The sequence below is a fragment of the Motacilla alba genome, chromosome 5 (genome assembly GCF_015832195.1).
Source record: "Motacilla alba alba isolate MOTALB_02 chromosome 5, Motacilla_alba_V1.0_pri, whole genome shotgun sequence".
In the NCBI taxonomy this organism is placed as follows: Eukaryota; Metazoa; Chordata; class Aves; order Passeriformes; family Motacillidae; genus Motacilla; species Motacilla alba.
In genome coordinates, this window is record NC_052020.1 from 40,638,093 (window position 1) to 40,653,373 (window position 15,281).

General features: G+C 45.9%; 1 protein-coding gene across 4 annotated transcripts in view; it reads left to right on the top strand.

Moving 5' to 3' along the window:
* Positions 1-2,290: 2,290 nt before the first annotated feature.
* The window catches only part of ADCK1 (aarF domain containing kinase 1), a 71,596-nt gene continuing 58,605 nt past the window's right edge, over positions 2,291-15,281 (top strand). Inside the window, exons 1-4 of one of the 4 annotated variants that reach the window (XM_038136836.1) lie at positions 2,291-2,502; positions 4,118-4,234; positions 5,380-5,517; positions 9,842-9,925. In XM_038136836.1, the coding sequence (XP_037992764.1) occupies positions 5,392-5,517; positions 9,842-9,925 (210 nt within the window). In that variant the 5' untranslated portion in view covers positions 2,291-2,502; positions 4,118-4,234; positions 5,380-5,391. The other 3 variants (XM_038136833.1, XM_038136835.1, XM_038136834.1) reach the window with 3 other exon arrangements.

Genomic DNA, 15,281 nt, shown 5'->3' on the forward strand with positions numbered 1-15,281 from the left:
TTCCCAACTCTCCCTTCTTCTTAGGCTCAACTTCACTCCCAATTTTCTCTATTTCCTCTCCAGCAGAAGAGCAGGGTGACAGGGAATGGGGGTTGTAGTCAGTTCATCACACACAAATCTATGTTGCTGCTCCTTCTGTCACAGGGTGGAACACCTCCCACTCTTCCCCTGCTCAGTTGTGGGGTCCCTCTCTTGGAGAATTCTCCACAAACTTCTCCAATGTGAGTTCTTCCCATGACTTCCAGTTCCTCATGAATTTCTCTAGGATAGCCTCTCCATAGGGTCACAAGTCCCGCTAACAAATCTGCTCCAGTGTGGGCTCTGGGCTCCTCTTTTCAGAGGTCCACAGGTCCTGTCAGGTCCTGCTCTAGGGGGTCACAACCTCCTTTGGGCATCCACTTGCTTCAGTGTGGGGTCCTCCACACACTGCAGGGGGACATCTGATACACCATGGCCCTCCATGGGCTGCAGGGGCACAGCTGCCTCATCATGCTCTTCACCTCAGGCTGCAGGGGAATCTCAGCTCTGGCACTTGGAGTATTATGACCCTGAGATTAGCTCAGCTGGTTAGAGAATAGTGCTGACAACACTGAGGTTGTGGGATTGATCCCAGTGTGGGCCATCCACTGAAGAGCTGGACTCAGTGTTCCTGCTGGGTGCCTTAGGATATTCTGTGATCTGAAAGTAGCCACCTCCTGCCTCTCCTTTTCTAATGACCTTGGAGTCTACAAGAGCTGTTTCTCTCACTCCTTGCTTCTCTGACTGCAATTACTTCTGCACAATAACTTTTTTTCTCTTCTTAACCATGCTATTGCAGAGGTGCTACCACTGTCACTGACAGGCTTGGCCTTGGCCAGTGTTGGGCCTGCCTGGGAGCCATCTGGTGTTGGCCCTGTCAGACATGGGGGATGCTTCCATCAGCTTTTCACAAAAGCCACCCTGTATCATCCTCCACCCCCACAACAAAACCTGACCACACAAATCCAGTACAGGTAGCCATTAAATAATCCAAATATTATGTTGATCTTTTAGGAAAATATTTAACACAGCACTGTCCCAGAGCCAGGGAGAAGGTAGTTAAATCACCTTTACAGCACTTTTCCACAGGGATGAAAAACCTATTCATCTAGGAAGAGAGACTTGTCATCAGGATGTTTTCTTGAATGCACTGTCATGGTCTCCTGAGCCAGTAGATAGGGACAGGGAGCAGAATAGCCCCCCTGTAATCCAGGAGGAAGCAGTTAGTGACCTGCTGAGCCACTTAGATGCTCACAAGTCTATGGGACCAGACGGGATCTACCCTAAGGTGATGAGGGAGCTGTGAGATGAGCTTGTGAAGCCATTCTCCAAGATTTACCATCCGTCCTGGCTCCCTGGGGAGGTCCCAGATGACTCAAGGTTACCCAATGTTAACCCCATCCATAAGAGGGGCCAAAAGGAGGATCTGGGAAACTACAGGCCTGTCAGTCTAACCTCAGTGCCTGGCAAGTTTATGGAACAGATCATCTTGAGTAAAATCCCACTTCACCTACAGGATGCCCAAGCAATCAGACTCAGCCAGCATGAATTTTGAAGGGGCAGGCCTTGTCTGACCAACCTTATTTCCTTTTAGGACCAGGGGACCTGCCTGGTATATGAGGGGGAGGCTGTGGATGTTATCTACCTGGACTAGTGAAGGCTCTGGAGCACAAGTCCTGTGAGGAGTGGCTGAGGGAGCTGGGGGTGTTTAGCCTGGAGAGGAGGAGGCTCCGGGAAGACCTTTTCACTCTCTATGACTACCTGAAAGGAGGGTGTAGCCAGGTGAAGGGTGGCACCTTCTCCCAGGCAACCAGCAATAGCACAAGAAGACATGAGCTGTGAAGGGGAGGTTTAGGCTGGACTTTAGGAAGAAGCTCTTCACTGAAAGGGTGATTAAATATTGGCATGGGCTGCCCGGGGATGTGGTGGAGTCAGTGTCCCTGGAGCTGTTTAAGAAAAGACTGTATGTGGCACTTAGTGCCATGGCCTAATTGACAAAGTAGTGTTAGGTCGTAGATTGGACTCAATGATCTTAAAGGTCTTTTCCAACCTAGTTGATTCTGCGAAATAGAATGTGAAATTTCATTTAAGCGTGAATTTTTTTTTTAAGAGTGCAGAGGATAGGTTTTCTGGGAGCCCCACTGGCAAAGTGAGATTGCGTTACCTTGCAGTTACCGAAGGCGAGCAGGTAGCAATCCTGCAATCCTGCAATCCGGGGAGCGAGCTGCGCGCTTCCCCGGAGCAAGGGCGGAGGCGTTAGCGCAGCGCGGGACCCACCGAAGCGCAGCGCTCCCCCCGCTAGTCCCCCGTGGGCTCGCCCAATGGCCGCCCCTTGCAGTCCCACCGCGCCCCCGCCCCTCCGAGCTGCCGCCAAGGAAGACTACGTTTCCCGGCGTGCCGCGCGGACCAGGGCCGTACCGTGTGCGAGGTGGAGGGGGGAGCGGCGTGGGGCGCGCGCGAGTTGAAGTGCCGGCGCGGCGGTCGGTAAGTGCCGCTCCGAGCGCCGGCGGAGCGTCCGGCCCGGCCCGTCCCACCCTCACGGCCCCGCGGCCGCCCCGGCCCGTGCCGCGGCTCCGGGCCCGGGCGGCGAATGCGGCCCCGGCCGCGGGGACTCGGTTGTCGCAGCGCTCGACGAGGCCGGGTCTGTTCGTGGAGGCTGGAGCGGCGCGGGGCGCGGAAGCTGCTCCGGGAGACCCGAAGCAGACCCGGGAGCAGGCGGCGCCGGCCCCTGGTGTCGTGCACGGGCAGATGTCGGGCGCGGCGGCGGACGCGGGCCTGGCGGCCGGAGGGGCCTGGCCGGGGCTTTGAGCGGCGCTGGCTGCCTCTGTCCTCGGGGCGGTCACCTCGGCAGGTGGCGGTGGGGTCACCTTCGGGGCTCTGACAGGGAAGCGGCACCGTCCCGGCCGCCCCTGCTGGGAACAGGAGAAGCCTGGCTGTAACCCGAGGGACGCTTAGGCGCGCCAAGTTGTGTGAAAGTCAAAAAAGCCACCTCACTTAGGTGAAAAAAGAGCTGGAGGTGATCTATCAACGCAGGGCTTAATAATGAGAGGCAGTGACATCCCAAGGCTTGTTTCACAGCTGACAGGGCCCTTAAGATATCCCTAGGGGTGTCATAATGGCTCATTTACATGGAAGAGGCTCCTCTATGCCTTATGCAAGACTTTGAAATACAATTTACTTTAGAGAATTTTATTTCTGTACCTCTTATTGGAGGGGTTTTAATTATTCCCTTTTTATTGCTACAACACACTAAGCATGAAAGCAGGAACTTTTCTTGCTGAAAAATTCAGCTTTGCTGCCTGTTTTTTTGCTACTTAAAGTTCCCATCTTCTGTTTGTGACGTACAGCTGGCGGGTATGGCGATAGATGTGATGTAACAAACTGCAGATTATAGCTTCAGGTAGGAATAAGATGCAAGAACAGATGGACCAGCATCCTGCTTTCAATAAAATGTTATTTTAGTAATTGAGAAAGTGAAGGAAAAAACAATGAAAAAGAGGCATATTTTCTGTTAAGAAAATGTCATTGCACCTTTCACTTTTCAATAAATGAAATTTTACAGAAATATACAAGGAGCACAAATTGTTTAATGAAAATACTTTGCAAAAGATGACTTTTGAAGGTGACAGAGGATACAAGAGATCTCTGTACAAAAAAAAAAAAAAAAAAAAAAAAAAAGATTGGTCCTGCTGGAAGAAACCCCAAAATTTCTAGGATTCCAGTGAGGCAGGGGAAGGAGGGCGACATTTTTTTGGTGAATTGCGTGTATATTTGGCTGCAGTCAAGAACCCAGGTTTATTTTCTGTTGAGTTTGATCCTAGATTCAAAGGAGTCCTGCTCAACCAGCTACCCATTCTGACAGGAGAAAGAGCTGGATTGCTGCAGGCAGCTGTGACAGGCACTGACAGAATATGCCTCAGATTTTCTGCCTCACAATTACCTAGGGTTTGTAAGGAAATAAAAGGAAATAATAAAGTTTAGCTAAGGTTCATGTACAAAGGTCTCTTGTGTTATATTAGCTTATTTTGCTGATTGTGTTCTTGTGAACTGTTTTTGGAAGACTTGACCTGTGTCACTGCATGTGTTTTTTGGTTACAAGGCTCCGAGAGGAAAGGCGCAAGCCAGACTGACCCTGCTAAAGCTTCACAATGAGAAGCAGGCAAGTTTCTCAGTCAAGCCTAGGAGTGGGAGGATTAGTAGACTCCATCTTGATGGGGTAAGAGCCTGCACTTTGTCAAGGGTGCTCTTGAGAGCTTGCAGAGAAGTGACAATACCTTTTTGGTTTGTGGTAGAAGCAGAAGGAATGGTCAATCATACTTTCTGCCCAGTACCAGCCATAGGGAAAGGAAAGAAAAATGTACCTAATTCCATGTTACTTTTTTTTCGTATCTGGGTCCTTGACAGTGACATAAAGGAATGGAAAAAATACATATCAACGTGTAATGAGTTACATGTTTATGCTACTTTATATGCTGCAAGCAATGAATGTAGTGATCCAAAGTGCTCAGTGTGGGAAATGTGTTCATTCCCTACCCTTGTCCCACAGAAAAAAAGTGGTTGAGAAGTGTCTCACCCGAGGCCTGTATTGGGCCTGTGACAGAGCTAGGAATAGGCTGTAGATTCCTGCAGATGGCTTTTCTGCCAGTACATTCCCTGTCTGGCACTTGAATGGGATGGTGATAATGAGAAAGCAAATCTCACTTGGTCACTGGTCAGGTCCCCCATCTGCATTCTCTGTGGTTGGCACTGACTGCTGGAGTGGCATATAACCTCCTGGGGTGCATTGCCTCTCCCTAGGCGCTCATCATCAGCCTTCCATCATCTCTTCCAACCACTCATCATCAGTGTGGAACTTTTAGAACTAGCCTGGCAGAGTTTCTAACAAACTTTGGGTGTTCTTGATGTTGCAAGAGCTCTTTTTAAACCTGGGTTTTTTATATCATCTGTTGTCCCCTTAAAATCTGCCTATGCTGTAATGTCTTCAAAAATTTGTGTTGAAGAAGTGTCTGTTGATAGGATCAGAATTGACTTTGATCTCATGCTTCCTTCTGTCTGTCCACCTGTTGTGTCTCCTTGAAAAGCCTTTGTTCAGGATCAAATGTTTTATTGCATTTACGCAAGGTCTAGCAGTGAGTGACTTCTGGATTTGTGGCCTGTAGACACTGTTGAGTTAAGAATAGCAATGAGCAACTTACCCTCAGTGCTGGGTGATTGCTTGAGCTCTTGGCTGGGGGCAGTGTTAGCAATGTGTGATTAGGAAAGGAGCAATTAAAACTTGGATTGTCAGGTCCTTTGGGGCTGTGGGCATCAGATCACTAAGTCCTTATCAGATGTTACAGTTGCTGTTTTGTATCTTGGCAGGGTTCATCAGTCATGGCACTAAGGGCCTTGAAATTTGCCTCATTGACAGCAGCTGCTTCTGGCGTCTATCTGTATGGAAACAAGTTCCTGGATCCTAATGATTTTGGAGTTGTTCGTGTGGGCCGAGCCATTGCCACAGTAAGTTCTACTATAGCAGTGTGCAGGAAGATTCCTAGATGGGTAAGGGAGTTGACGTTCACAAGAACTTGGGATTTTCTGCATTCCCTGTCTGCATTTTCAGCTGACTTAGGAAATCAGAATGTCTGTGGGGAGGTCTTCAAGTCCTCACACTGTGAGGAGAAAGGAGGTGGAAGCATGTAAGGAATACAGCTGTTGTTAGCACATTTTGGAAAGAGAAAAATGGAGAGACTGAGAGCTGTGTCTGCTTCCCTGGGTAGGGTGGGACCTTCAGAGTAAGGGCTCACTTTGGGCTCACATTTTCATCAGCCACCCTTCAAGGTCAGTTGCTCAGGTGCTGTGTCCTGTTGCCTTTTAAGAGTGACTTAGGTCAAACCCTCTTCTCTGCATATGCCATTTTTGCATTTTTTTATAAGTATCCTGGCTGTGTTGATAAACTAGGGTAACCACTGCACTATGACCCTTGCTATGAGATTTGGGGAGAGAAGGACTGGTGTTTTGAGGATCATTCTCAAAGCAAGAGTAAAGTGAGGATGGGTGATTACATACTTCTGAGATTGGAGTGGTTTCCAGATGTGTAAAATGAGTGCTATGTCTGCCTAGCATCACTGATATTTCTCATAAAACTGGGAATGGACACTGCTGCCTTCTCATTGCCAATGTTCACTGATGAATCCATGAGCAGCCAGGAACATGGAGAGTAGAGGCTCTGGAGGGGGTATCAGTCTCCCCGTACCTCACTTGCATTATACATCTGTCACTTCAGGCCACAGTCTCTATCATTTACAGACCCCCAGTGGTAAGCAGCTGTCTGTCTGCGTTTTCTGTGACTTTTAAGTGCTTCGTTAATGAGTTTTACAAGGAATTTGCTCCTGAGGGCAGATGCAATAAGAAACAAGCTCTGTGGGTTGGCTCAGGTGCCATGTGCGTGCAGCATCATAAACTGTTGTGAAAAATGAATGTTTATTTTGAAAGGGTGAAGGCAGAAATGCAGACTGTAATCTTTTCTCCTCACTTAACAAGTGCTAAGCTTCATGCTCTGTCCCTGACCATAAGGTAGTGCTACCTGGTGGCAGGGAGCAGCTCTTTCCCTTTTAAAGTACAGGAAATTGAGGCATGGAGAAGGAATGCAGCTTCTTGTTGCTGGAGGAGAATCTGTTATTCAGAGTGTTTGGGTTCTCCGATGTGTCCTTCAGTTCTGCCTGCTTGACTACAGTGTTTCTCAGTCTTTCTTAAGCCACTGTTTTTGTGGTAATCTACTGTTTAGGACAAAAATAAGTGAGAAGTTCCAGTGATGAGGCTGTGCAGTTGGTCTGTGTTTTGAGTGATGGTAAGAGATTACTTTCCTGAAGAATAGGAAGTAGGGGAAAGGAAATATTCTTTGATTTAGATGGTGGCAAATTACAGACATGCCTGGCTTTCATGTTCTCTGCCTTCAGGGAGGTCACAAGTCATTGGCTATAAAGCGCTTCACTGGTCCTGCTCTTAAAATGCTTTAGAGGGTTCTGCACCCATAGCTGCAAGCAGTGACCCCAAAACCAAGTTACCAGTGCTCAGTCTTCTGTAGGTGATGGCAGCATGTGTTTAAATCTGTGTGTATACTCTTAAAAAAGAATGTTCTGTCTCTTTCTGAATTCTCAGTTTCCTCTGGGATGTATGACTGCATGCGTTTGAGTTGTTTCTGAGAGATTCTTTAGTCTTGCTGCACCAGTGACCTCTGCCTTCCCTGCTCATTTTTGGACAGTCAGAAGTCAGCTCTCATCTGAGCACAGGCAGCTTGAACTGCTGTCATTCCTTAGTCATGGACCAGGTGAAGCCAGTAGAGCAGACATGTTTACTTCTAGGAAGCTCAGCTTTGGGATTATGCTTTTTGCAAATGAAAGATTAATCTCTGTAGCAAGCAAGTGATTTTGGATATTGAATATTAGTGACATCTACATAGACCTAAAGTATCTGTCCTTCAATCTAGTCCTGCCCTTGCTTCTTACCTGGATGCTTGATTTTGTCATTGGACCACAGCCAGGCAAAAGCTGACTGTAATGAAGAGACTGCAATTCTTAAGAGCTAATAAGTTCAGCAGCAGCAGACACAAAACTTTAAGACAAGTTACAGCGAGGCAAACAAAACAAAACAAAAGACAAGCCTGGAGAAAAGAACATATGAGGATCAAGGAACCTGATGTACAACTATGAGACTCTGGGCAGATTTCCTCTGAGTTTGTTTGGAGAGATTTGAGTCTGGTTGTATTTTAAGCATGTTGGTTCAGTAGTTCTTTGCAGACTCCATAAGAAACTTGATGAAGCTCTCTAGCAGAAAATTTCTTTTTAAGCCCCTGTTTAGGGAACTGGCTGTTATGTATGGGTAGACAGCTATTCAAGGGGATCATTGTGCTATGACTTGGTAAGATCTGAGGATAGGTTTAGGAGCAGTGGAAGAGTGTACAGTGTTCAGAATTCATTGATACCAAGTGGGACATTTAACACTGGGCCGGATACAAGCTCAGTGAAATTAATCTGGCATCTGTAAAGGGAGGGATTGGTTGATTTTGTATATATTTTTATAACTCTGAGCTTCAGTCTCACACTGTAACATGAATGACAGCGCTAGTCTTGGATGAGAACGAAGTCAGTGGCGTGGGCAGCATCACGCTGCAGAGTGTTTCTGTATTCTGGTAAAATTAGAAACTGGCAGAGCCGTTGTGCATTTGCTGTATTCTTTTGAGAGTATACCAGTTGTTTTGGTTATGTGGAAGGAACATTCTGTGCAGTAGCTAGACACTGGGAGGGATTTGGCAATGTCAGAGTTGCCTATCAGGATCATCATAATATTAATTTAGTGTTTAAGATTACAGTGTAATTAGCAACCGCTTAATTAATTCCCTCTTCCTCTGTAATACAGGCCAATCTGTTAGCTGCTTCTTTTTGAGTTGGAGGTGATAATTACCCTTGTGGACCAGAGATAAAATAAGAACCAACTCAAGCCTTGATGCAAGACTGATTCGAACCTCCCTCCACTTCAAAGTTGTTCTTTGAGGTTGTGAAGTTGCTTTGAAAAATTTTTCTTCTGTATGGTCTCTGTATCTGTGCAGCTCCTCAGTTCACCAGGGGCAAGAGAGCCTGAAAAACCAGAAAAAAAAAATTTGCTGTGTTCCGTTTACAGTTTGGAAATCAGGAAACATGAGAAACCTAACTTCCACAAAGAGGGAGTGTGTCTGTTTATTGCTGATTCCCAGCTTGGTCCATTCTTGGATGCATTTCTGAGCTTTTGACTTTTTTCCCCTATTGTCAGTTCTGCTGGCTTTGTCTCAAACCAGGTTTGCTTCCCTTGCCTCCCTGGCTTTCATGATAGGGCTGTACTTCGTGCCCTTCCTGGATGTGTTTATGGTGAAAGGTGGGGCTAGTATCCTGTGCCAGAATGGAATGCTACCCCTTCAGTAGGGAGATTTGTTGAAAAGTGCCTTTCAATCAATGGTGGCTACACAGATGGTTCTTCATGGCAAGGATCTTGAAGTTCAAATGGCACATTAGTGGATAGGCTCCTCTAGGTGTACGTTCCCTTCTCTCCCTCCAAACATGACCTGTATGTTTCTCTCCCATTCACTGATCTGACTGTGGAAAGAGAGGAACTTTAGTGATAGGAATTGTGAAATACCCTACATTTATTTTCAGAAATCATGAAGTCACTTAAGAATATAATTCCCTTGTCTGTAGCAATGTCTAACTAACAGGCTTGAGCTGGATCCCATTGAGCTGGATCCTGTTTTTGTAATTGGGTATTCAACCCTTTGGCCCCACAGTCCTTTGTGCAGTTGAATATCCCCAAAAGTACTGCTGCTTGTGCTAATCTGAGTTTGTCTTCAGTCCCTCTGTTTCTTGCTGAGCCTATACACAGAGCAAGCTGGTTAGGCAGTTTGGAGCTGTGAAGCTGTGGGATAACTGATGGGGCACGGAGTGTGGATGACCTCTGTTACTAGCAGCAGACCTTACTGTGGAAGCCGCACATGGCTGACTGAAGATGGGAGTCTGCTGTGCAAGGTGCTGTACAGAGATTAGGGAAATGCTTTGAGCATCTCAAATAGAAGATAGTATTGGAGTGTCAAGTGTTGCTTACATATAGCTACATATCAGTGAGGCCCCTGCGCTTCTTTTTGTAAGTGTTCATTGAAGTTAAAATATTTTCATTTAATTTATTAATGAGTCTTTTGCCATAGGCTTCACTGTGGAGCCTGAACTTTGAAGCCTAAGGTACATGCATTCTCTTTAACAGAAGTCTTATTGTTTTGATGACTGTAGAGCTTGCTCAGCGTTTCTGGTTTCATTTGCAGACGGCAGTTATCACCTATGACTACCTCACCTCTCTTCGGAGTGTCCCGTATGGATCAGAGGAGTATGAATTCCTCAAATCACAGGTAGGTAATAGCACTGAACCGCATTCCTTGGAAACTGCAAGGCACAGGTGTGTTGCTGTAATGCTGTCATCTTAATAATTCAAAATGCTTTCTACTAGATTGTTAGCAGCAATATTAGATAACAACCCCATATTAGGACTTGCATTGCCCAATGGAGAAGGTCCTTTGTTAAAGGTAGCCATATGCATTCAGTGCTCACTCAAGTTCTTGGTGTATGCTTTTGGGCTCTGCTGCCAGATCTCTGCTGCCCAGACTGCTTGTGTGGCAGTCAGCTGCTGAGAGCGGCCTGGTGGTGCTTTCTTATTCTTCATATTGTTTGGTAATGGCCATAACACGAAGGCTGACTGATTTAAGTAAAAGGAGTGTGTTAAAAATGAAATAATAGAGATGAATCAAACTTGCAGATCTCTGAGGAAATGAGAATTGTGCAAAGTAGTGTACATCTAATTGCAAAACACACTGTTGTGTTTTGATATCAGTAATTAACCATAATAGCAAAAGCATTTCTAGTGAGAAGGAAGACAAGCACCCCCACTTCTCCTCTCAAGTCTTGTGCTGCACCTTTCATTCCAGCCTATAGCCCTATAGTTCATTGAGCTGTGAATGACACTTGGTTTTAGTTGAGTGCTTGTGATGTATGTTAGCTAGGGTTTCTCTTCTATTTGAGTTCAAGGCCTCTTTGCAGTGGGAAGTACAGCTTGTGCCAAATTAGGCCAGTCTGTGTAATGTGTTTGAAGTGAGGTCTTTAGCCTCATTTTTCTTCTTGGTGCATGTAGGATTTAGGCCACTGATGTTGTTGGTTACAATGCATGGAGTGGTAATCTCCAGGGATTCTCAGACTGGAGGGACTATAAAGCTGGAAACAGCCTTGACTAAGGTAGAAATCAGTGACATTGGACTCCAGAATGCTTTAGTATTCCTCTGGCAGAAAATCCACATCATCAATATGGTCTTAGTGTATCTGGAATGGTTTGCAGAATGGTTTCCTTGGGCTTGTTCTCATCCTCTGCTGTCTAAAGAACCCTAAGCTGTTCTAATGTAGATCCCCATCCCAAGTGAGTGACACTGATGCCCTGGCATAAAATGGAGATAGGTGTGTTGGAGTCTGGAGCTTCACTGTCCATGTCTGTGCCCTGAACCTTTGAAACCTGGTTTGCAGAAGGGTGCATGTAACTTCCTCGAGCAAAACCCAAGTTGTGGAGTTATCAGTACTGTGGACAGCTTATATTTTGGCAGAATTTGCAGCAGCTGTTGCAAATTCCTCACCTTTTGCCATGTATCTCCATGGTTTCATTAACCTCTGTTATGGGAATTTTGATGACTTGTCAATCCACACCCCAAGCAGCCAGCAAGGGCCCTGTTTGCTCGCATTGCACAGAGCTGTGCCCTCCCTGCTTGGCAGCCAGGACTAGCTGCCAGGACTAGTGAGCCCCTGCATGTGGCAGAGCCAGTGGCAAGCACAGCATGCCAGCTTGGCCAGCACTAGCCTTCAGCTGCATAAAGGGGCGTGAGCTGGGAGATAGGAGGAAGCTGGCACAGGCATAGCGTGAGTTGGTGAAACTTGTTGACCAGTGGAGTCCGGTCTTGCTGTTCACAGGTGTTATGGAGTGCCACCACTGAGCCTGGCAGGAACAGCACTTGTGGGTTCTTCAGCAACATCCCTGTAGAGCTTGTGCTAGTGAAGCATCAGTTTGACATGGCAGATACTTTGGACAATTGCACACCAAACTTTATCTCAGTGAAATTTTAAGTGGATGGCAGCCAAGTCTTTACCATCTTGCAGCTCTTTTAACTCTTTGTGGCAAGTGATTTTGTTGGTCTTGTACTAGCTCAGAATGACTTGCAAGAAGTTACCCTATTGGAGTTGGTACTTAAGATTAGTCACTGGATAGGGCCTAGAGGATGTGAATGTCCTGCCCAAATCAGTGTTGTGTTTTAACAATACTTATCAAGACATTGCTTCTGCTAGCTTCAGTCCTGGATAGATCTCTAGTACTCTCAGCCGTTCCTTGTACTCTCTTTATTTCTGTCCTCCTAGTGAGGCCAGCTCAACCTGCTTTTCACATACTGAGAGTTTGTAATTTTCTTGTCAGCATGTGTATGAATTAGCTGCTGATTTCCAGATGCAGTTTTGGTGCTGTGCCTAGAAGAGAGACTCTGTGAGGCAGGGTGTATCTCTGTGTATATGTGTGAGATTTGGTGACCATGGGACTGCTGATAGTGCCAAAAGGTCTGAATCTGGTTTTTGTGCCTCTGTCTCCAGTGCTGGGTTGCAGGTGCATATATGTCTGTGATGTGCTTGCAGCTGGGAGTGGAAAAACACTTTTTTCTGTGGATCTCCTCCTGGTACTCAGCATACTGGTAATGCTACTCTAGTGCAAATAATGCTTAACTTGTTCTCCGTGTATTCCCAGTGAGACATTAAACTGGGGTCTCTAAATTACTCATGGCCTTGCATGAGAGATGGGAAGGGTCAGTGGCAGCACCAGTGCCTGAGCCTACTGAGGCCAAACAGGAACATAATCATTGGGAAACAATTAAATGCAAAGCAGATTAAGAAGGAAATGGGTTCCCCAGGGATTTTTAGCCAGGTTCCTGCTTAGCTCCAAGGAATTATCTTCAATTTTACAATATATTTCTGTCCCTTGTGGACCAGTTTTGATGCTAATACTTTAAGCCCCTCAGTTCCCAGCATTTTTTATGGCTAGCAGATGGGCCATACTATGGCTAAAGTTTTACTAGTTCCCATGAGGTGGCAAGTAGTAGATGGGAATTTACTGTGTGTCCTGAGGTTAGTTTGCCTCTCCCTGGATCTCTGTCAGCTAGGAGATATGAGAACCCACTTGCCAGATGGCACACATTGCTGTCCTTCAGCAACAGCCATTTTTCATTCCTGCCCCTGCCTGAAGCATAGATGAGCCTCCTTATGTGCCTGGGCTTTATGTCCTTCCCAATGGTTGCTTCATTTCACCACTGATGGCTCAACCATGTCAGAAATTCAATCTTTCTCCTAAGCTAGGGGTCCTTTCCTGGTGTGTGGGCCCTTTTCCTGCATATGATGGTAGTGCCAGTGTACTGATGTCAAGGGCAGGTGTCAGTGGTTGGTTGCAAGACATTGTATGTCTGTAGGTCTAGTGTCAGGAGTATTAGGGGAGGTATGACCTCTCTTCATTTCATGTCTGTTTCATTAAATGATTCTGGACATCTTTGCACATGTAAGCTTGGGCATTTCATTTCTACTCCTGCTTGCACTGGGCCACAGGAAGAAGGAGGGCAGCCTGCTCAGTGCCATTTCCTTACCTATTGTTTTCTTAACAAAGCATTTTATTCTATAGAAGGCTACATTTCTCTGACATTATTCTGCCCCAATGAATGTTGGCCCTTCACAGTGTTTTTTCTCCTGAGTACCAAGTCAGCCTACCATGGGACATTCTCAGTGGTGTTCCTCTCAGTGTAGCATCTGGATGTCTTGGCTGACACTTCTTCATTGCTGGCATCAATTTCTGTTGATCCTGATGTCAGTCAGGAGGTGTGTCACCACATGCAGTTTGTTCAAGGGCTGGTGTCAATGGAATTCTGAGTTGTCAGTGTAGTAAGAGGATTGCAATGGGTCAGTTGTCTTTGATTTTGGCAGATTTTGGCACAAGTGGCCACAGTTGAAAATCTTGAGCAGGACATCTTTTTGTTGTTTTTCTCTGTAAGACAAAATATTGCTGCTGTGAGTTTTGTTTTTTTTGTAATGAAGAGAAGACAGCAAGGAGAAAAAGGATCTGTGGTCAAGGTATCTCAGAAGACAATGGGAATCCATTCTTGAATTAACTTTGTTGGCTACAAAATTGCTTTGTCAGGGACAAGCCATTTGGGGAGGTTAATTAAATGTCCTACTTTTGAGAGCAGAATGAGGATGTTCTCGTCATTCAAACTTATGGTTATTGGGCTGTCAGTACCTGGGCAAATATTTGGAAAGTATAACCTTGTGCCATCATTATACAGAATACCATTCCTTGCTCCTTGGAGGCTCTTCCTGGCTTTGCTATGTTTACTTCTCACAGTGGAGTGGGTATTTTCAAAATGAGTTTTGTCTCACCGTGAAGTAGCACAGTGGAAGGATCTTGGAAAGAAGAGGAATAAATATATATGTGTGTGTGTTTTCAAAAATAATCTACAGTTTCTGGATAGCTCAGAGCAATGAAATATCCTGTGTCTTTGAACTTCATATGAATCAGTTGTGATTCAGTAATAGCATGTGCCTTAAATATTAAGTGATGTTCAAAAATAGTTTCTTCCTGATGGACATGGGCTGCATCTGCAGAGAGAAGTCCTAAGGAACTCTCCATGGCATTCCTTCAAAAAGGCAGCTGTGAATGGGGACTGTGGGCTGTTCTCCACCCCAGCCAGTGTGTGCAGTGGTGGATCTACTTGTGCTTCAGTCTCTGGTGAACTGAGGTGAGAAACAAATGAACTTTCTTATGGGACACAAAATAGCCATTAGGTGGCAGTGACTTTCTGCCACCAAACTAAATGGGAACCAGTAATAGAGAGGTGAAGAGCTTCAGAGCCCATCCACAATCCCTGAGCTGATCATGTTTGGTTGGCCTATTATGTGCTCCCCAGGATATCTCTTCATCTAAAAGGCATGGTCAACACTAATGCAGTCTAAAAAAGCTACTATCAGGGCCAGCTGGTGGCTTGATGACTCTACATTTGAGCACTGCTGTCTAGCACACTTCCTGCCAACACATAAAGCATGAAAGCTTTCCACTGAAAACATAACAAGCTGTAAAATAAATCTTATAATTATAAGACACTTCCTTTTCCTCCTTGTGCTTTCTGGAGTGGTGTCAGCTGAATGCTCTGGCCATAGCAACTCTGGGTTTTAATTTTGTAGCATTGAAAAGGTCCATTTTTTGTGGGGTCTGTGCCTATGAAACTAGATGTTCTTCAGTCATGTGCAGTGATTTATTCAGAGAAATGGCCCATCTACTATGACATTTTTGAAGGAGGAAGAAGGAGAGAAGTGAGGGTAAGGAGGCAGTGCCTCATGTATTTAACGTTTTTTTCTTGGCTGTGCACGCTTGTCCCTGAAGTGCTTTGCAGGAGCATAAGTGAGAATTGTCATGCACTCGGCTTGCCTGAGTCGTCCTCTCTCAGCTTCCCAGGAGGAGTGACACAATATGCCTGCGGAGCATTTAGCTCTCTTTCCTCCAGGTGGGGCTATCCCTTTTCAGTTGAATCCCTGAGGACGTCGTCACATTGTTTCTGTAGAGCTGCTGGAGAGGTACATAGTAGCCAGAGTTGTATTGGGAAGAACATCTCATCTGGTAGAGTGGGGAAACCATTAGAAAGCCCTGGGAGG